Raw genomic sequence first — 22,049 nt, 5'->3', positions numbered from 1 at the left:
CTATTAAGAACCATTTACAGCATGATTAAGCAAGTGATTGCAGGGTTCCACTTGTGTGAGTCTATTTGAGACTAAATGGTGAGGACCACTGAGCTCTCAAATGTATACCCTCACACACTGCCGCTTTGTTTGAATAACGATGTCACATGAGGGTTACCATTAGGAAATGGCTGTGCCGGACATTTGACCAGCAACATTTTTAAATGTACAGGACCCATATGCATTGGGTGCGTAACCTGATTAGGGCATCCACACACCGTGCTCAGTGTGACAGAAATCGCATTCAGAAGAACATGCATGTCGAGGATGCAACGATATGTGGTCCTTGTAGTTCTGACTTCTGATGTGCACTTTGAACATGTTAGAATAACTTCAAGAAGGGCTTACCAAGAAAAACTTCCAAAAGGACTCATTTGATGTCAAATTAAGTTAGGGCACTCAACAACAAAAAAGGCAGAGATCGATTTCTTATTGCTCACTTTAAGCCAGCCTGACCAGTTTATGATGGCTTACCGAAAATACATAGAAGTATGGATGAACCTCCTTTACGTCCCATAGTGTCAGGTAACAGTAGCCCTGTTGAACACCCATCTCAATATGGTGATTTATTCATCTTAACATTTGTGCCAGCATTGCCAGCCTTTTTAGGAGATACTGAAAAGCCCTCACATCAAATTACTTCCAATTTGCGGGCAGTTTCTACCAACAGATTCAGAGTACAGCAATGGGAACTGACTCCTAACTATGCAAATGTATTCATGGGACACTGGGAGGAGACCTTCCTTTATGATGTCCAGAAAAACCCATATTTCCAGAATATCACCCTATGGAAAAGATACATAGACGACATCCTACTGGTATGGAACGGTGCTGAAGGTCTCCTCTCAGAGTTAATTTCTTATAATTTATCTGAACCCAATCTCAAATTCACAACAGAGAGAAGAGAAGAAAACAGACTTGGAGTCTACCATCTTCTGCAAGCCGCAGAGTAAGAATACACTTTTACACACCGGTATCTCAATTCCTAAGACTCCGAAGTAACTGTTTCACAGACAGACTTTGAGCGCAAAGCTAATGGTATGCACACTAGGTTCCTGCAATGTGGGAATGATAAGGGAGTTATTGAACAGGCCTATACCTGTGTTAGAAAGACTGAACGTCAAAGCCTACTCACTGGCACTAATAGTGGTGATTCTCTGATCCACCTCTACGCAGACGACACCATTCTGTATACTTCTGGCCCTGCTTTGGACACTGTGTTAACGAACCTCCAGACGAGCTTCAATGCAATACAACTCTCCTTCTGTGGCCTCTAACTGCCCTTAAATGCATGCTTCAACCGATCGCTGCTGGCACCTGCCCGCCCGCCTAGCTTCACTACTCTGGACAGTTCTGACTTAGAATATGTGGACAACTACAAATACCTAGGAGTCTGGTTAGACTGTAAACTCTCCTTCCAGACTCATATTAAGCATCTCCAATGCAACATTACATCCAGGATCAGCTTTCTATTTAACAACAAAGCATCCTTCACTCATGCTGCCAAACATACCCTCGTAAAACTGACTATCCTACCGATCCTCGACTTCGGCAATGTCATTTACAAAATAGCCTCCAACACTCTACTCAGCAAATTGGATGCAGTCTATCACAGTGTCATCCATTTCATCACCAAAAGCTCCATATACTACCCACCACTGCGACCTGTATGCTCTCGTTGGCTGGCCCTCGCTTCATATTCGTCGCCAAACCCACTGGCTCCAGGTCATCTATGGGTCTTTGTTAGGTAAAGTCCCACCTTATCTCAGCTCACTGGTCACCATAGCAGCACCCACCCATAGCAAGCGCTCCAGCAGGTATATTTCACTGGTCACCCCCAAAGCCAATTCCTCCTTTGGCCACCTTTCTTTCCAGTTCTCTGCTGCCAATGAGTGGAACAAATTGCAAAAATCACTGAAGCTGGAGACTCATATCTCCCTCACTAACTTTAAGCATCAGCTTTCAGATCATTGCACCTGTACATAGCCAATCTGTAAATAGCCCATCCAATTGCTCCTTTGCACCCCAGTATCTCTACCTGCACATTCATCTTCTGCACATCTACCACACCAGTGTTTAATTGCTCAATTTGAATTATTTCGTCACTACGGCCTTTTTATTGCCTTACCTCCCTAATCTTACCTGATTTGCACACACTGTATATAGACTTTCGATTGTGTTATTGACTGTACGCTTGTTTATTCCATGTGTAACTCTATGTTGTTGTTGTTTGTGTCGCACTGCTTTGCTTTATCTTGAGTAGGTCGCAGTTGTAAATGAGAACTTGTTCTCAACTGGCCTACCTGGTTAAATAAAGGTTAAATAAAAAAATGGACAAAACGCCCCTATGTTTGTGTTTTACAGCACGTGCCGGTCGCGTCAAATCCAATGTATTAAAACACTGCAACATTCTCAAAAGTAGTCCAAACCTACGAGTGTCCACAATATTACACCCTCACATTTTTTGGGGGCCATAAAAGAATATAGCCGATTCCATGACACACAACATGAAGCTACGTAAGAAGCATGCAGGCCCACCCAATGGCAATTACAAGTGTGGCCACTGTGCACATTGTGACAGTACAACCAATATGAAAGTGTTCACTCTTCTGAATGAGTATCGTGAAGCAGTAAAAGGAGATAATAATAATAATAATAATAGAAACTGTTTGTTTATCATCTTGTTTTTATTTAACCTTAATTTAACTAGACAAATCAGTTAAGAACAAATTCTTATTTACAATGACGGCCTACACCGGCCAAACCCGGACGACGCTGGACCAATTGTGCACCGCCCTATGGGACTCCCAATCACAGCCGGTTGTGATACTGCCTGGAATCGAACCAGGGTGTCTGTAGTGGCATCTCTAGACCGCTAAGCCACTTGGGAGCTCTTGCGCTGTCTGACAGATTTTTCACTCAAAGGCTCTGTATCTGTATGATAAGATACATAACGAATACACGGGCCAATTTAATTCCACTAAATTATGCAAATGAATCTATTGACCGATAAGCATGACCAGTCAAATGTATTTCCATCGACTGGTATTTCCATCAATTAATAGGCTAAATAGCATTATTTCGCAATTTTTTATCTGTGTCACATTTACTTTGGACCAACTTTAAACATTAGAAATCAAGAGTAAGATTACTAATGGCACTTTATCCTCCAAAAGGAGCTGGACCAATTAAACAAGTCACCTCAGTCATCGGCTTCATCAATAAGCGCATCGACGATGTCGTCCTCACAGTGACCGTGCATACATATCCCAACCAGAAGCCATGGATTACAGGCAACATCCGCATCAAGCTAAAGCTGCCGCTTTCAAGGAGCGGAACACTAATCCGGACACTTATAAGATAGGCAGCGTGCAAAATATTATTATTATAAAACAATAAAAATTAAATATGTAACTTTCACATATTAACAAGTCCAATAGAGCAAATGAAAGATAAACTTCTTGTTAATCTACCCATCGTGTCCAATTTCAAAAATGCTTTACAGCTAAAGCACAACATATGATCATGTTAGATCACAGTCAAGTCGGAAAAAAACACAGCCATTTTCTTAACCAAAGATAGCAGTCACAAAAAGCAGAAATAGAGATAACATTAATCACTAACCTTTGATGATCTTCATCAGATGACACTCATAGGATATCATGTTACACAATACATGTTTTGTTCGAGAATGTGCATATTTATATCCAAAAATCTCAGTTTACATTGGCGCCTTACATGCAGTAATGTTTGGATTCCAAAACATCCGGTGATTTTGCAGAAATACTCATAATAAACATTGATAAAAGATACTAGTGTTATTCACATAATTAAAGATAGACTTCTTCTTAATGCAACTGCTGTGTCAGATTTCAAAAAAACTTAAGGAAAAAAGCATAATCTGAGAACGGCACTCAGAGCCCAAAACAGCCAGAGGAATATCAACAAAATTAGAAACACCATAAATATTAACTTACCTTTGATGATCTTCATCAGAAGGCACTCCCAGGAATCCCAGTTCAACAATTAATGACTGATTTGTTCCATAAAGTTCCATCATTTTTGTCCAAATAGCCACTTGTTGTTAGCGTGTTCAAGCCCAGTAATCCAGACAAAAACTCAAAAAGTTCCGTTACAGTCCTTTAGAAAGATGTCAAACGATGTATGGAATCAATCGTTAGGATGTTTTTAACATAAAACATCAATAATGTTCCAACCGGAGAATTCCTTTGTCTGAAAAAATAGCACTGGAACGCAAGGTAAAACTTGAAAACTATTACAGACTACAAAGGGAAACCCAGACACGAGTGGAGCGAGTCAAGAGTTAGGTCATTGGTGACGTGTACGCCAAGGAACTTATCATGGGCCAAACACACCAACAGTCGTGAAGAGGGCACAACAAAACCTTTTCCCCCTCAGGAGACTGAAAAGATTTGGCATGGGTCCCCAGATCCTCAAAAAGTTCTACAGCTGCACCACTGAGAGCATCCTGACCAGTTCAATCACTGCCTGGTATGGCAACTGCTCGGCATCTGACAGTAAGGCACTACAGAGGGTAGTGCGTACGGCCCAGTACATCACTGGGGCCAAGCTTCCTGCCATCCAGGACCTATATAATAGGCGGTGTCAGAGGAAAGCCCATAAAAAAAAATTGTCAGAGACTCCAGTCACCCAAATCATAGACTTTTCTCTGCAAGCAGTACCGGAACACCAAGTCTAGGACCAAAAGGCTCCTTTACAGCCTCTACCCCCAAGCCATAAGACTGCTGAACAATGAATCGGTGCCGGTACTCCTTGTATATAGCCTCGTTACTGTCATGTTAATGTGTAAGTTTTTATTTATTTTTTATCTTTCGTTAATTTGGTCAATATTTTCTCAACTCTTCTTGAACTGCACTGTTGGTTAAGGCTTTGTAAGTACGCATTTCACAGTAAGGTCTACACTTGTATTCAGCGCATTTGACAAATAAAGTTTGATTTGATAGATATGAGTTAGTAACTTCAGTGATATCACCAAGCCATTACTGAAACAGAAAGAGACTGAAGCAATGAGGAGAGGAAATGATGAGGATGATCAACTCTATACTGTACAGATAAGACTGTATTACTCCATTCATCCTAGCTTCAAAACCCCTCTGATGTTCAGAGTTTCAAGCCTTTGAAGTCTATCAGAGAATGCTGTGGCATACAACAATCACTGAACAGGCATAACATCAGCGTAAACAAATACTGAACGCTAGTGTGACCTGTATAGGTCATTCTTAGTTCAACAGATCAATCGAGGGGCTGATCTAAAGCTCTGCCTTTACACTGGATCTCAAAATTCACTTCTCTCTGGAGAGATGAGAGGACACCAAGAATAAGACATGAGCTAAACTCTTAGCCAACATTTAAAACGATTGCCTACTTTATCATTCACAACTTCCCAGAAATATGGGTTTAGCTTAACCAGACCCCCAAAAAAACTGTTGCGGATACATTTGTGCCAGCAGCCTCTATTTGGTTAGCCACATGAAATTGGGAACAATAATCAGTTGTCAAAGTAAACAATGATGAGCAGTTTATTTAATTTTTAAATATAAAAATAAGTAAACAATGATGAGCATAGCATTAATTTGCTACAATGAACCATTATGACTTCATATGGGGACCTGTGGTGCAGTCGCCTTCCAGTTGGTTTGCCTAATTAAAATCTCTGGCTCCTCAAAAGAAACAATTATACACCTAGGTAAAAAAAATAACGAGCAACACCGCAAAGGGAAGATTTATGACAGGCAAGGGACATAACTGGGAGCAAATTCGAAACGATAATTTGCCTGTGGTTTAATAGGACCTCAGCTATTTCACTCTCCCGACCGTTATAACTTTTAGTAGGGGATGTGGGGGATGGGGAAAAGGGGGTGCCATATCGCACAAAGAACAAGGTCTCATTAAATTATGACGATTGACCCTATGAAGAATAAATTAAATAATACATCAACTAAGGGGCCTCGTCATGAATATGTTCCATGTCACAGTGTAATTGAAAAAGACAAGCTGAATATGAGGAAGCGGACTGTCCCTTTTAATTTACTGGCTTTGGAGAAGGGTGCAAACGGTTGGGTCATTCTTTCAATAGGAGGCTGGGTCTGGTCAGCCTAACCAGCAGGCCCAGACAAATACACCAACACACAGCCATACAAGCAAACAGCCCAAGGTCACAGGGTCTGAAGGTAAACGTCTATTGAAACCTGTCCCTTTTTAAATGGGAGCCTGTGTTCCGTTTAAGCGTCAGATTAATTTCATGAGAATCACGTTTGTTAGCGTTCAGCCACCCACTGAGCAAGACCCGTACATCATTCTGCAATGTCCTTGTACCAGATAACCAGCTTTTCAAAACAGAAAACAATATTGTACTCAGCATGTAGATTTTCTCCTTAAACACGAGGCACAGACTTTACCAACGTGTTAGACAGGCCAAATACGTCTATTTTATCTCACTCCCCTGAGAAAAGGAAATAATTAACAATTGACATAGACAATGCCATTAAAGGTAATAGAAAGCAATGGGCTACACCACTCCCTTGTTTTGTTTTCTCAAAACCAATGAGTGAAATAACTTCTCAAATGATGATTGGCTGCAGCGTCTATAAGCAAAAAGACAGAGGGAAAACTGAGTTAAATGGACAGGCTGAAGGCAATAATTAAACCATGTATTACCGTGGTTACAAATCACAGACACACAAGCCACATTGAGTTCTGTAGTGACAGCTGCCAAAGAGATCCTTAAGCACATTTGATGGCGTTAACAGTTTCTCTCGTGTGGCTAACTGCCACTCTTTATGGTAATGTGACAGCAGCACCACTCACACAAAAAAAGGTTAACAACTGCTCAATCTGCTGGAGTGGAAGCAATATGCTGTAGTTAGCAAACAGAGATGGGACAAACTGTTCCTAAACAGGGTAAGTATAGGTTCTAGTCTTTCAAAAGTCTTTGAAAGTGACTGGATGATCAGTTGGATCCTCAGCCTACATTATTGTTCTCCGACTAAGAGAGGCTGTATCCTCTCTCCTGCATGACCTCCAAGTCCCTCCAGTCCTCTCCCAGTACGGCTGTGTTCCTCTGCAGTGTCCTGATCTGCAGCTCTGATTGGGTTCTGCCTCGTGTTGGTGTGGAGTGGACTCTACTTGTGTGGTTCCCAACTCCAACACTTCCCCCTGCTGAGGTAATCTCTATTAAACCATCTGCACTGTCGTCATCTCCCTGCAGCTCTGGGGTGGCTGTACCACAACAGAGCTACACTACAGCACCCTTGCTCCCTCTCCTCCAAAGTGAAACACACAAACATCTGAAGAAAGCGTCACATCAAATACTGTACCTCTGTGTATTATCTGGGCTTATCTGCGTCTGTTCTCTCTGTAGGTCCTCGAGTGTGTGAGTGAGTCGGACTCGTTCAATGGAGTGGATCTAAACAGATGGTTGACACAAAGGTGGCCTCGTTTCATGGTGGGTGGCGCCCGCTGAGAGAATATTTCAATTCACTGGGCATCCACTCCCTTGAGTGGTCTAATAGACACAGCCTTTAACACAGACATATGCATAAAGACAAACAGGGAAAGAACGCAGTGTCAGCAAAACCTAATTTTGAGCTGATATACAGTATTGATTTCCATCACTTTCTCAACCACAAGAAAAACATTCTCAATATAAAATCAGCCATTTAAATCACAGCTGGGTTATGCAACAGTATATGTATGCATTATTGAACCAGTGGACAGCTAGGGCCTTTTTTATGCAGTAAAGGCCCAATGGTGTTGCAAATTGCAATTGAAAATCAAAAGTTAAACCTAATTTAATCGAGGTCTCAGGAAATCTCTGCTGGGGTTAAGCCAGTCCCCAGAAAGACTCCATTGTTGCACTTTCATGCCGAAACATAATCCTTACAATTAAAACTGCGGTCCAATGTAAAGGGCAGGTCAACGGCTAGGATTGGTCAAGCACACAATGACCTACAACCTTACGCTGGGATATGCATGACTGAGGCAAAGCCCAATCTAAGTGAGTAGTTAGGATGTAAGATTTCTCTTAGTGTCTAAATATACTGTGAGAGACGGAATCTAAAACAAAAATCCAGAAAATCACATTGTATGATTTTTAAGTAATTAATTTGCATTTTATTGCATGACATAAGTATTTGATACATCAGAAATATTTGGTACAGAAACCTTTGTTTGCAATTATAGAGATCATATGTTTCCTGTAGTTCTTGACCAGGTTTGCACACACTGCAGCAGGGATTTTGGCCCACTCCTCCATACAGACCTTCTCCAGATCCTTCAAGTTTCGGGGCTGTCACTGGGCAATACGGACTTTCAGCTCCCTCCAAAGATGTTCTATTGGGTTCAGGTTTGGAGACTGGCTAGGCCACTCCAGGACCTTGAGATGCTTCTTACGGGGCCACTCCTTAGTTGCCCTGGCTGTGTGTTTCGGGTCGTTGTCATGCTGGAAGACCCAGCCACGACCCATCTTCAATGCTCTTACTGAGGGAAGGAGGATGTTGGTCAAGATCTGTCGATACATGGCCCCATCCATCCTCCCCTCAATACGAAGCAGTCATCCAGTCCCCTTTGCAGAAAAGCTTCCCCAAAGAATGTTTCCACCTCCATGCTTCACGGTTGGGATGGTGTTCTTGGGGTTGTACTCATCCTTCTTCCTCCAAACACGGCGAGTGGAGTTTAGACCAAAAAGCTCTAGTTTTGTCTCATCAGACCACATGACCTTCTCCCATTCCTCCTCTGGATCATCCAGATGGTCATTGGCAAACTTCAGACGGGCCTGGACATGTGCAGGCTTGAGCAGGGGGACCTTGCATGCGCTGCAGGATTTTAATCCATGACGGCGTAGTGTGTTACTAATGGTTTTCTTTGAGACTGTGGTCCCAGCTCTCTTCAGGTCATTGACCAGGTCCTGCCGTGTAGTTCTGGGCTGATCCCTCACCTTCCTTATGATCATTGATGCCTCATGAGGTGAGATATTGTATGGAGCCCCAGACCGAGGGTGATCGACCGTCATCTTGAACTTCTTCCATTTTCTAATAATTGCGCCAACAGTTGTTGCCTTCTAACCAAGCTGCTTGCCTATTGTCCTGTAGCCCATCCCAGCCTTGTGCAGGTCTACAATTTTATCCCTGATGTCCTTACATAGCTCTCTGGTCTTGGCCATTGTGGAAAGGTTGGAGTCTGTTTGATTGAGTGTGTGGACAAGTGTATTTTATACAGGTAACGAGTTCAAACAGGTGCAGTTAATACAGGTAATGGTGCAGTTAATACAGGTAATGAGTGGAGAACAGGAGGGCTTCTTATTGAACAACTCACAGATATGTGAGAGCCGGAATTCTTACTGGTTGGGAGGTGATCAATAATTATGTCATGCAATAAAATGCTAATTAATTACTTAAAAATCATACAATGTGATTTTCTGGATTTTTGTTTAAGATTCCGTCTCTCACAGTTGAAGTGTATCTATGATTAAAATTACAGACCTTTACATGCTTTGTAATTTATTTTTTTATTTTACCTTTATTTTACTAGGCAAGTCAGTTAAGAACAAATTCTTATTTTCAATGACGGCCTAGGAACAGTGGGTTAACTGCCTGTTCAGGGGCAGAACGACAGATTTTGTACCTTTCGGTTACTAGTCCAATGCTCTAACCACTAGGCTACCCTGCCACCGTAAGTAGGAAAACCTGCAAAATCGTCAGTGTATCAAATACTTGTTCTCCCCACTGTATTTGAAGAGTCTTCTCTGAGTAATAAAAGTGCATTAAAATGACTTAGGATATGTGCACACTTTGAAGACGTTTGTGGCCAAGTGGATACACCAGTTAGTCCTCTCACTCAAACACTTGGAATTATTTGTCTTATGTTGCACCTACCCCGCATTTTCCAGGAATATTCTCATGTTACTGAATATATCCAGAGTATTTTTCAGATTTTGTTATCAACAAATGCAACAGAAGTACAATAAATGTAAAATGAACATAAAATTCACAGTGTCATTTTTGGATTCAGTCTTGTGTCAGGTGAACTGTTGTGTCCTCACCTTTGGTCTAATCATTTTCCAATAATATCCAAACTGTTCCCTTTCAATTGCTACCATGATTATGCATATCATTGTCATATTTCTTCTGTCAGAAACATTTAAATGTAGCCCTATCCATATAGGCCAATTCCTACAAGTGTAAAAGGGTTAAGAGGTTTTGCAGATCGTGATGGAGAAAACGGCTACCATGCTCCACAGCATGATACATAGCATTTTGTGTGGATACCATTGATCTAACCAAAGGTCAGAGGAAACCAAAAGGCCACCCACCTTGCAGCTTGTATGCTGTTATTAGTCCGTCTTGCTATGACAAAAGCCTGTGTGTTTACAATCAATGTCGTCTGAGCTCCGTCTGAAAGGGACTAAAGAATGTGAAAGGAACTGACAAAGTACAGCCCAGCACGAGCTGTGTGAAAAGCTTGACGTCCATTGAAGGTTTACAGAATGAGAAAACCTTTGATCACCTGGAATACTTTTATCATTTCAGTCACAAAGTCACTGAATGAACTGATATGACTTTAAGTTTCAAAAGAACTCGCAGAGCTGGCCATTGACGATAAGTCAAACTGACAAATAGTCCAGACACCTCAGGGTAAAGTGTGAGGCTAACCTCCAGAATTGTGAATTCCATTCCGTGCAATCCAGTGAATATTGTTATTGAGTTTCACTCATGTCCTCTGCATGCATGTATGTATGAGGTGCAAAGTTCATACTGTGTAGGCACTACCTCTCAATCCTAGAGAGAGTGGTTTGACAGGCTTAGTGACGGAGGGGATCGATACAGTTACATACGGGACATTATTTTTGGACAATATTACATTGATACTGACTTCAAGAATCAATCTGTAAAAACACACACACACACACACACACACACACACACACGTTGGAGTCATTAAAACTCGTATTTCAACCACTCCACAAATTTCTGGTTAACAAATTACAGTTTTGGCAAGTCGGTTAGGACATCTACTTTGTGCATGACACAAGTCATTTTTCCAACAATTGTTTACAGACAGATTGTTTCACTTAATCACAACCAGAAGTTGACATACACTAAGTTTTTTAAAGTTTTAAATTTTTTTTTTATTGTACCCCGTTTTCTCCCCAATTTCGTGGTGTCCAATTGTTTTAGTAGCTACTATCTTGTCTCATCGCTACAACTCCCGTACGGGCTCGGGAGAGACGAAGGTTGAAAGTCATGCGTCCTCCAATACACAAACCAACCAAGCCACACTGCTTCTTAACACAGCACACATTCCAACCCGGAAGCCAGCCGCACCAATGTGTCGGAGGGAACACCATGCACCTGGCAACCTTGGTTAGCGCGCACTGCGCCCGGCCCGCCACAGGAGTCGCTAGTGCGCGATGAGACAAGGATATCCCTACCGGCCAACCCCTCCCTAACCCGGACGACGCTAGGCCAATTGTGAGTCGCCCCACGGACCTCCCGGTCGCGGCCGGTTACGACAGACCCTGGGCGCGAACCCAGAGACTCTGGTGGCATAGCTGGCGCTGCAGTACAGCGCCCTTAACCACTGCGCCCGACATACACTAAGTTGACTGTGCCTTTAAACAGCTTGGAAAATTACAGAAAATTATGTCATGGCTTTAGAAGCTTCTGATAGGCTAATTGATCATAATTTGAGTCAATTGGAGGTGTACCTGTGGATGTATTTCAAGGTCTACCTTCAAATTCAGTGGCTCTTTGCTTGACATCATGGGAAAATCTAAAGAAATCAGCCAAGACCTCAGAAAAAAATGTTAGACCTCCACAAGTCTGGTTCATCCTTGGGAGCAATTTCCAAAGGCCTGAAGGTACCACGTTCATCTGTACAAACAATAGTATGCAAGCATAAACACCATGGGACCACGGAGCCGTCATAACGCTCAGGAAGGAGACACGTTCTGTCTCCTAGAGATGAACGTACTTTGGTGCGAAAAGTTCAAATCAATCCCAGAACAGCAGCAAAGGATCCTGTGAAGATGCTGGAGGAAAGAGGTACAAAAGTATCCACATCCACAGTAAAACAAGTCCTATATCGACATATCCTGAAAGGCCGCTCAGCAAGGAAGAAGCCACTGCTCCAAAACCGCCATAAAAAAGCCAGACCACGGTTTGCAACTGCACATGGGGACAAAGATTGTACTTTTTAAAGAAATATCCTCTGGTCTGATGAAAAAAAACAGAACTGTTTGGCCATAACGACCATCGTTATGTTTGGAGGAAAAAGAGGGAGGCTTGCAAGCCAAAGAACACCATCCTAACCGTGAAGCACGGGGGTGGCAGTGTCATGTTGTGGGGGTGCTTTGCTGCAGGAGGGACTGGTGCACTTCACAAAATAGATGGCTTCATGAGGATGGAAAATTTGGTGGATATATTGAAGCAACATCTCAAGACATCAGTCAGGAAGTTAAAGCTTGGTCGCAAATGGGTCTTTCAAATGGACAATGACCCCAAGCATACTTCCAAAGTTGTGGCAAAATGGCTTAAGGACAACAAAGTCAAGGTATTGGAGTGGCCATCACAAAGCCCTGGCCTCAATCCTATAGAAGATTTGTGGGCAGAACTGAAAAGGCGTGTGCAAGCAAGGAGGCCTACAAACCTGACTCAGTTACATCAGCTTTGTCAGGAGAAATGGGCCAAAATTCCCAACATATTGTGGGAATCCTGTGGAAGGCTACCCGAAACATTTGACCCAAATTAAACAGTTTAAAGGCAATGCTACCAAATACTAATTGAGTATATGCAAACTTCTGACCCACTAGGAATGTAATAAAATAAATAAAAGCTGAAATAAATCACTCTCTACTATCATTTTGACATTTCACATTCTTAAAATAAAGTGGTGATACTTACTGACCTAAGACAGGGAATTCTTACTAGGATTAAATGTCAGGAATTATGAAAAACTGAGTTTAAATATATTTGGCTACGGTGTATGTAAGGTCTAAACTTCCGACTTCAACTGCGTGTGATATATATATAAATATGTACACTGCTCAAAAGAATAAAGTGAACACTTAAACAACACAATGTAACGCCAAGACAATCAAACTTCTGTGAAATCAAACTGTCCACTTAGGAAGCAACATTGATTGACAATAAATTCCACATGCAGTTATAGGCAATTAGCAAGACACCCCCAATAAAGGAGTGGTTCTGCAGGTGGTGACCACAGACCACTTCTCAGTTCCTATGCTTCCTGGCTGATGTTTTGGTCACTTGAATGCTGGCGGTGCTTTCACTCTAGTGGTAGCATGAGACGGAGTCTACAACCCACACAAGTGGCTCAGGTAGTGCAGCTCATCCAGGATGGTACATCAATGCGAGCTGTGGCAAGAAGGTTTGCTGTGTCTGTCAGCGTAGTGTCCAGAGCATGGAGGCGCTACCAGGAGACAGGCCAGTACATCAGGAGACGTGGAGGAGGCCGTAGGAGGGCAACAACCCAGCAGCAGGACCGCTACCTCTGCCTTTGTGCAAGGAGGAGCAGGAGGAGCCCTACAAAATGACCTCCAGCAGGCCACAAATGTGCATGTGTCTGCTCAAACGGTCAGAAACAGACTATGAGGGTGGTATGAGGGCCTGACTTCCACAGGTGGGGATTGAGCTTACAGCCCAGCACCGTGCAGGAAGTTTGGCATTTGCCAGACAACACCAAGATTGGCAAATTCGCCACTGGCGCCCTGTGCTCTTCACATATGAAAGCAGGTTCACACTGAGCACATGTGACAGAGTCTGGAGACGCCGTGGAGAACGTTTTGCTGCCTGCAACATCCTCCAGCATGACCGGTTTGGCGGTGGGTCAGTCATGGTGTGGGGTGGCATTTCTTTGGGGGGCCGCACAGCCCTCCATGTGCTCGCCAGAGGTAGCCTGACTGCCATTAGGTACCGAGATGAGATCCTCAGACCCCTTGTGAGACCATATGCTGGTGCGGTTGGCCCTGGGTTCCTCCAAATGCAAGACGATGCTAGACCTCATGTGGCTGGAGTGTGTCAGCAGTTCCTGCAAGAGGAAGGCATTGATGCTATGGACTGGCCCGCCCGTTCCCCAGACCTGAATCCAATTGAGCACATCTGGGACATCATGTCTCGCTCCATCCACCAACGTGGCGTTGCATCACAGACTGTCCAGGAGTTGGCAAATGCTTTAGTCCAGGTCTGGGAGGAGATCCCTCAGGAGACCATCCGCCACCTCATCAGGAGCATGACCAGGCGTTGTAGGGAGGTCATACAGGCAAGTGGAGGCCACACACTACTGAGACTCATTTTGGCTTGTTTTAAGGACATTACATCAAAGTTGGATCAGCCTGTAGTGTGGTTTTCCACTTTAATTTTGAGCGTGACTCCAAACCCAGACCTCCATGGGTTGATAAATTTGATTTCCATTGATCATTTTTGTGTGATTTTGTTGTCAGCACATTCAACTATGTAAAGAAAAAAGTATTTAATAAGAATATTTCATTCATTCAGATCTAGGATGTGTTATTTTAGTGTTCCCTTTATTTTTTTGAGCAGTGTATATATACATACACACACTTTTTGTTTCTTGGTAGCATAAGCTAGAGCAAGTCAAAACTACGGTATTTTTCATCCTACGGCTTGTTCTCCATCTTTTTAAATAGTGAGCCAACATGTTTTCAGCACTTATTTCAATGACTGATCAAAACTAATTTTCTCATGCTCTCGTCTCTCCGCAGCTTTATCGAATTGAAATACATATAGAATCACAATACATATCGTCACCTAAGTATCGTGATAACAATGTGAGGTCCCTGGAAATTCCCAGCCCTGGACAGGCTGTGAAGACGGTAGCTTGTTCAGATAAGCTGAAGAAATCTATTGACAGTAGTTATCAAAATAGTCCCTCCTATATAATAGATGATCCTTGATTTGGTCAGTGTTTATCTCACCTTTCTCCCCTTCTCTGTGCTGATCCCCAGAACCTTGAGGGTCTGCTAGTAGAGCAGAACTACTTTTCTGAACTGGGACAACTATTCTGTCACATACTAAAAAATAACCCACAATCTGTTGTCCAAGCACAACAAACACTGCTGCAACCACCGTGGGGCAATTGTCTGGAAAAAAATGACAAATGAAATGAGAGATTTACAAGCATAATGTGAGGTACACTATATATACACACACAAGTGTGGACACCCCTTCAAATTAGTTGATTCGGCTATTTCAACCACACCTGTTGCTGACAGGTGTATAAAATAGAGTACACAACCATGCAACACCCATGGACAAACATTGGCAGTAAAATGGCCCGTACTGAAGAGTTCAGTGACTTTCAACGTGGCGCCGTCATTGGATGTCACCTATCCAACAAATCAGTACGTCACAATTCTGCCCTGTTAGTGCTGCCCTGGTCAACTGTAAGTGCTATTGTTGTGAAGTGGAAACGTCTAGGAGCAACAATGACTCAGCCGCAAAGTGGTAGGCCAGACAAGCTCAAAGAACGGGACCGCCGAGTGTAGAAGTGCGCAGACCATGACATTGGAATGAGATGTTCGACGAGCAGGTGTCCACAGTTTTGGTCATGTCAGGGAAAGGGGGATACCTAGAACTGAATTCAAATGCCTTCAACTGAAATGTGTCTTGTATCTTGTTCTGATAAAGGGACTGGCACATTCAAAATCGACCAACGATTAGTTGATGACGATTAGAGCGGTCTGGCCAGGCAGACCACTGATATGTAGGTGGCATCTTTAAAAACCTGGTCTGATGAGGAGGTCGGTGGCCCGAAACATGCAACGCCCAGGGTTGTAACTTTAAGACCAACACAATACAGGGCAGGTGAAAAAAGCTCTTAAGCCTGTCTGTATGGTCAACAGTCCATTTCTGAGGGTGCAGAGGGTAGAAGGCCAACCCTACTTCTGTCTGTCTGTGACATTAGCCTGAGTTCTCTATATCATGCTCTCTCCTTCTCTCTTTCCTTCTCTCTCAAACAGCCACCCACACGGGGATTACAGCTGTGCACCGTTATGCTGTAATGCGGGCTGCCCTTTAATCTTTCCTTGCTTCCTTTTCTAAACCCTAATAACGCTGTGGCTGGACTAATGTGTCCGACATCAATCCAACTCCCCCTGTGGCAGCCAGTGGTGCCCTATACAGTACGGCAGCCCAGGCAGACCAAATACGCACCCAACTGAGGAAGTTCAGGTTGCATTACTGCTTAGCACAAAACCACAACTTACACATTACACACACTATTGATTATTTAAGATTAATAAATATGGTACAGAGCAGTTACCACAGTAAAATCCCTTAAGGAAACGGATAATACCATAGCAAGGGATTAATGACACCTATAAAACTGGGAACTACAAATGCCTGGTCAAGATACAAATAGAGGATTAACTGACAATCTGTTGCCAGGAGAGACTACAAGATTTTGAGGTTGAGAAGATGTGATGGTGAGGAGAGAAATGTGGTTGATAAGGACAGGAGAGAAGGGCCATTAACAGATAGAATGTAATGACGACTGAAATACAGAGAACCTCCAGAACATAGTTCAAAGACCAGCTTTGAACAATTCCATTGGTATACAACAACTGAGCAGCAATTAATGCTAACATATTGAACGCAGTGTGTTTGCTAATGCCTACTCCCTCTTAGAGGCTCAAAACTAAGCCAAACTAATTGCATAACCAAAACAAAAAAAGTAATTAGGAATTGTAATTATGGTTCTTTTTGTAATGCCTTTTTCAAACACTCAAAGAATGGGATGGCATAATAAATGAATAGGCTCATTTGAATTCTTTAGCTAAACCAAAACAAAATAAAGGGGCATTTCTCAATGCAGTATTGTCAGCCTTTCTGACAACTGTTCCAATGTTTTCCAAAGTCTGATTGAGCATATTATAATAGGAGTCAATACTAAAGCACCCTCTGACTCACTCAGTTCATAAAGAGACTGGCAGTAGGGTGATAAAGCAGGTCACTTAGTTTGGAGCTTGAAGCCTTCCAGTGAAATGATATGGACGTTGTAAAGAAAAGGGAAAATACTGGGCTCCATAATGACTCCAGATGGCAAAGACTCTAGATGTTGTGGACATTGTGCCTAGATAGACCCATCATTAGGACGAAGGGCACCTTGGTCTTTGGGGTGGGACAGAGACGTGTCAGAGAGCATAAGCAAGCATAGCGTAGGGGGGAGAGGAGAGGTATTTCCATTGGGCAGGACAGAGCGGTGTATGGAGAGCGGCTGGGCTTAAAAGGAATAGTCAATCAATTATTTAAAGTGATCATGGGGAGTGGTGGGCAGTGGCTAAGGGGCCAGAGCGTTTGACCCAGGCACGTCAAAGACAAAGGGGGGCTGAGGGGAAGGAAGACACTCCACTCCCTGTGTGCTAACAGAAGCTGATGAATGTTTTATCAAAGCCCAATTATTTATTTAAGGACGAGTCCACCACAGGAAGGACTCTAATAAGGATTCATGGAGAAGAAAATGGGAGAAAATACAACTAAGCCCCTAGAAGTCCAAATGTCTGTACGCAGGAGAGACCAAAACTAATAACAGGAAACATCTTCTTTAAGAAACACCAGAGAACAGTTGACTTTGTCAGATTCAATTAATTATTTTAAAATATTACCAAGCAGAAATAATCTCAACATCTACTATAATAAGAAGCAATCAGTTAGATACATTAACACAGAGGTGGAAATGTCCCTTTCCCTAAAAGGAAACTTTGTGAAACTGCAAGGTAAACAAAAAATACAGGAGGAGATTATAAATCAGCATAATTTCAATTCGTTGACATGATGTAAGAGGCTTATCCAGACGAGATAAAAAACAACAATGCATCTATTGGAGAATTGTTTGGGTATGCTCGTTGTGTTGAAAATGAGTGAGGGTGGAGGGAGAACAGTGGAGGGGGGAAATAATACAGGAGGAGATCAGCACATCTATCACTGTCGGCCGGCAAAGTTAAAGCAAAAGTGGAAATTGCAGGAGTTTCGCTCTCTTAAGACTTCAAGGGCACATACATTTGCTCAGGGCTGCAGGAGTGGAGGCCGTGAGAGGGAGAACGAGCTGGAAGGGGGTCTCTGACACTAACACAGACAAGGGTTGGCACATTGGGGCTCAGTCACGATGGCAGGGGCTGACAGAGAGAGGTGTGGTACACCATGTATCCTCCAGGGGCCTTTGGGACGAGGGTAGAAGGACAGGGGTGAGAAACAGGGGTGCAGTATGTACTCACCAGAAACACCTTGTAGGCGTCTTTCCTGGTGACAGGCCCCCAGCACAAGTCGGTGTCGTCGTATTTCACACTGCCAGCACTGCATGAGTGGTTACCACTACAGAGAGAACAGACAGACTGGTGATCATTACAGATCCCTTCATGATCAGATCAAGTCAGTCCAAGAATAACATACGACAGGAAAGACTAGTTTACAATATTGCAAATGAAGCAATGATAAAATATTAAATATGACGGGGCAGAATTACTAAAACTTTGCAGACTTGTCAGTTCCTACTACCTCGGAGCGGTTAGATTATCAGCGAGGTCAGTTCCTACTACCTCGGAGCGGTTCGATTATCAGCGAGGTCAGTTCCTACTACCTCGGAGCGGTTAGATTATCAGCGAGGTCAGTTCCTACTACCTCGGAGAGGTTAGATTATCAGCGAGGTCAGTTCCTACTACCTCGGAGCGGTTAGATTATCAGCGAGGTCCGTTCCTACTACCTCGGAGAGGTTCCATTATCAGCGAGGTCCGTTCCTACTACCTCGGAGAGGTTCGATTATCAGCGAGGTCAGTTCCTACTACCTCGGAGCGGTTAGATTATCAGCGAGGTCAGTTCCTACTACCTCGGAGCGGTTAGATTATCAGCGAGGTCAGTTCCTACTACCTCGGAGCGGTTAGATTATCAGCGAGGTCAGTTCCTACTACCTCGGAGCGGTTAGATTATCAGCGAGGTCAGTTCCTACTACCTCGGAGCGGTTAGAATATCAGCGAGGTCAGTTCCTACTACCTCGGAGCGGTTAGAATATCAGCGAGGTCAGTTCCTACTACCTCAGAGCGGTTAGAATATCAGCGAGGTCCGTTCCTACTACCTCGGAGCAGTTAGATTATCAGTAAGAAAAGTATCAGTAAAGGTTATATCACTGCACTAGACTTGATGATCCAGTCTTCCTGGTGGAAAATTACACATTGTCATTCTGAGGCAATCACAAAACCCTTTCAGTGCTGCCAACAAGGTGCGGCAGACTGAGCATCAATTATGGGACATAATCATTAGAATCTGCCTCTGCCACCGAGAAGTCTGCTGCGGCAAGGCTTTACAAAGAGATACCGCTCTACGATCTCAATCGCCTGGCTCTCCTCAGTGGCAGAGCCAGTCGAGCGTGGAGCTCCGGTCTGTGCCATAGGGTAATTCCTTTTTAAGTGTCTGTTCCGCCTCACATTTTAGCTAGAAAGTTACCTCTGGGCTTTTCGACCCCACTGAGTCAGAGAGGGACAAATGTATATTTTTTATGCTATTATGGTGGTATGTTAATAGAACTTCCTCTGATGTGGTAAGTGGTTAAATTGTAATCTTGAATTGAAATGTATTCACTCACCTTGTCCTTTAAAAGTTAAGTATCTCTATAAATGTTTAAGGATCTCATCCTCACCACATTATGTTCATAAGATACCCCTATATGGCACTCCCAGGGCTCACTGAAACCTTAAATAGTCACTGATAATCTAATGTCATTTGGGCAAAATGGGAGAGCGCTTTCGTGTTTGGGGAGGGGTCTTTGGTTGAAATTGTTCTTTTTGGAACACCATGAGAAAGTCAATCATCTTTCTGTCATAAAGCTACACCAAATTGAATTGTGATCCTGACGGTTAAGGTGGTCTCAACAGGACAATAGTTTCTCTAGAGAAGAGCCTCCCTTAGACAATATGGAATATGTGATATTCACCCAGCCCCACCGGGCCAGTGGAGGGGACTTGTAATAAAAACCTGTCTGGGAGCCAGTCAACAAAAAGTAAATGCCAAGAGCACTGGTGGGAGGTCAGGAAGGCTAAAGGCCCCCTCATCAGAAAGTTTTACTTAGGCAGAAGGTCAGGGAACAGCCAAAGTGCAGAGATAAAAACAGAACTGAGAGAAAGGGATATGCTTTGTCCTGCCAAAAGTAAATGCTCCAAGTACTTGGGAAAGTCAGCTGCACCCACATTAGTCATACAGTTCCTTGAAATAACACCCCCAAATAAGAAACCCATGAATGTAATGAATCAGCAGCAAGCTGGCTGGCTGGTCTTACCAGGCTACTTCCATTAGTGATATGGGCACAGCAGCAGCATAGATGGCCAGGTCTCCGTACAGGTAGACTACCATGCAGATATAGAACATGTTGACACCAACTGAAAGACAAAACCAAAGGGTTAAGACATGAGCAGGTTATACCTGGACCTATATATACAATGTCATACATTATACATTTCTAGTGTATATGACTGTGTTATCAGTTCATCATATCTCTGAGAGAATCTGCCTACACACATGCAGGGATAGCTTAGCTAACCCATTCCTCATCTTTAACAGCCGTCAGATGCCTGATTATGAAATATGGTCAATGCAACTTGTGTCAAACTTCAACCGCTAAACGGGCAGTCTCCATCAGAGGCAATCTCCTCCGTCTCTACACCTCCACTCCTCCATCAATCCCCTGCTTCTCCCTCCGGGATGGCAGCCACAACTGCAGCAGCACATTTCTCCGCTCCTCCGGAAGAATATTAATCACACTAATTAAGAAAGTAATCACTTCATGAGGAAAATTCTCATTACCTCCCCCACACCCACCTCACACTACTGGCCCATCCAAGCTGGCGCAACGAGGGGAGATTGAGAGCTTTCAACAACGGGAGACCGATAGCCATGTTGTGCCAGGCATCCATCATACACTGGAGTTCTCATGTGGGAGGCTCCTGTGTCCTACTGGTCCTGGCAGCCAATTCATTACTGACAGGGAAATTAGAGTGTGGAGTCCATTAAAAATCATTAAAAAGTGAGGGGTTTATAGTTTTACAGGGCTAAATTGATTCATCTGATCTGAGAGTAAAGGGACGAATGGCAACCTTCTGCTGCCCATCACACAGCCGAGCTGAGGGAAACAAGAAAAGGGATATGGAAGAGGACTAGCTGGTCCAACAGCCAGATAAGCCCATGTAGTTGTAAAACAGTCATTACCTGTCTTATTGCAGGGATTGATGGATACTTAGTCGACTGCATTATGACATGAAGCTATATTACAGCTGCAACAGTAAGTTGCTGTAGCCCTGTTTGAGTTAGATGGAGAGTCTAACAGCAGGTAAATTCTGTGGGAAAGGGTGATGACAGCAAACATTTACCTAGCTAGCACCACCACTCATCTTACCTCCATTGAGGATAATGTGGTGCTAAAGTACTGTGGGAGAGGGAACCAAAGGGCACTTTGGTAGCCAGGTTGTGTTTATTCTCTTCCAGGACCACATCATTGTGCAGTGGTGCACTGAGGTCATAAAACACAGGATGGGGAAAATAAACACTGATAACTCAAGACTATACTGTACCTATCATATCAGTATTGATCTGCACACTGATCAATGTATGAAAGTATCTCACAGGTTGGTGGGGGGACTCTATTCTCTCGGCATCAATTCTACACATTCCATTTTCACCTCCTCTCCGACAACCCCACTTTCAGAGGTTAGCACTGTACAGTACTCTCTACCATTCCTGCATGTCTCCATCTGGCCCTATGGAAAGGAAGCCTGTTAGAGCTTTTGCCTCGGATAGGGGGAATCAGGGCTGCCTGTGCTGCCCCTGTCAGTGAGCGATAGCTAGGTGAGGACCAAGCATGACCAAGAGGATGCTGCCCTGCCAGGCTCTGTCACTAATACCTCCCCATTACCCACGGCCAGAGGCTCACTGCTGCTGCTGCAAATGACT

The 22,049-nt window shown here is 43.5% G+C and overlaps 1 protein-coding gene across 1 annotated transcript in view; it reads right to left on the bottom strand.

Moving 5' to 3' along the window:
• LOC124015474 (transmembrane protein 104-like) overlaps positions 1–22,049 on the bottom strand; it is a 92,240-nt gene that overhangs the window by 49,407 nt on the left and 20,784 nt on the right. Inside the window, exons 7-8 of the mRNA XM_046330677.1 lie at positions 20,383–20,482; positions 18,332–18,428 (exon numbers count right to left, since the gene is read on the bottom strand). Coding sequence (XP_046186633.1) covers positions 18,332–18,428; positions 20,383–20,482 — 197 coding nt within the window. The remainder of the gene's footprint in view (positions 1–18,331; positions 18,429–20,382; positions 20,483–22,049) is intronic.

The sequence above is a fragment of the Oncorhynchus gorbuscha genome, linkage group LG26 (genome assembly GCF_021184085.1).
Source record: "Oncorhynchus gorbuscha isolate QuinsamMale2020 ecotype Even-year linkage group LG26, OgorEven_v1.0, whole genome shotgun sequence".
Lineage (NCBI taxonomy): Eukaryota > Metazoa > Chordata > Actinopteri > Salmoniformes > Salmonidae > Oncorhynchus > Oncorhynchus gorbuscha.
The sequence above is the reverse complement of the archived record's forward strand: the minus strand, read 5'-3'. Positions and strand labels throughout refer to the sequence as shown.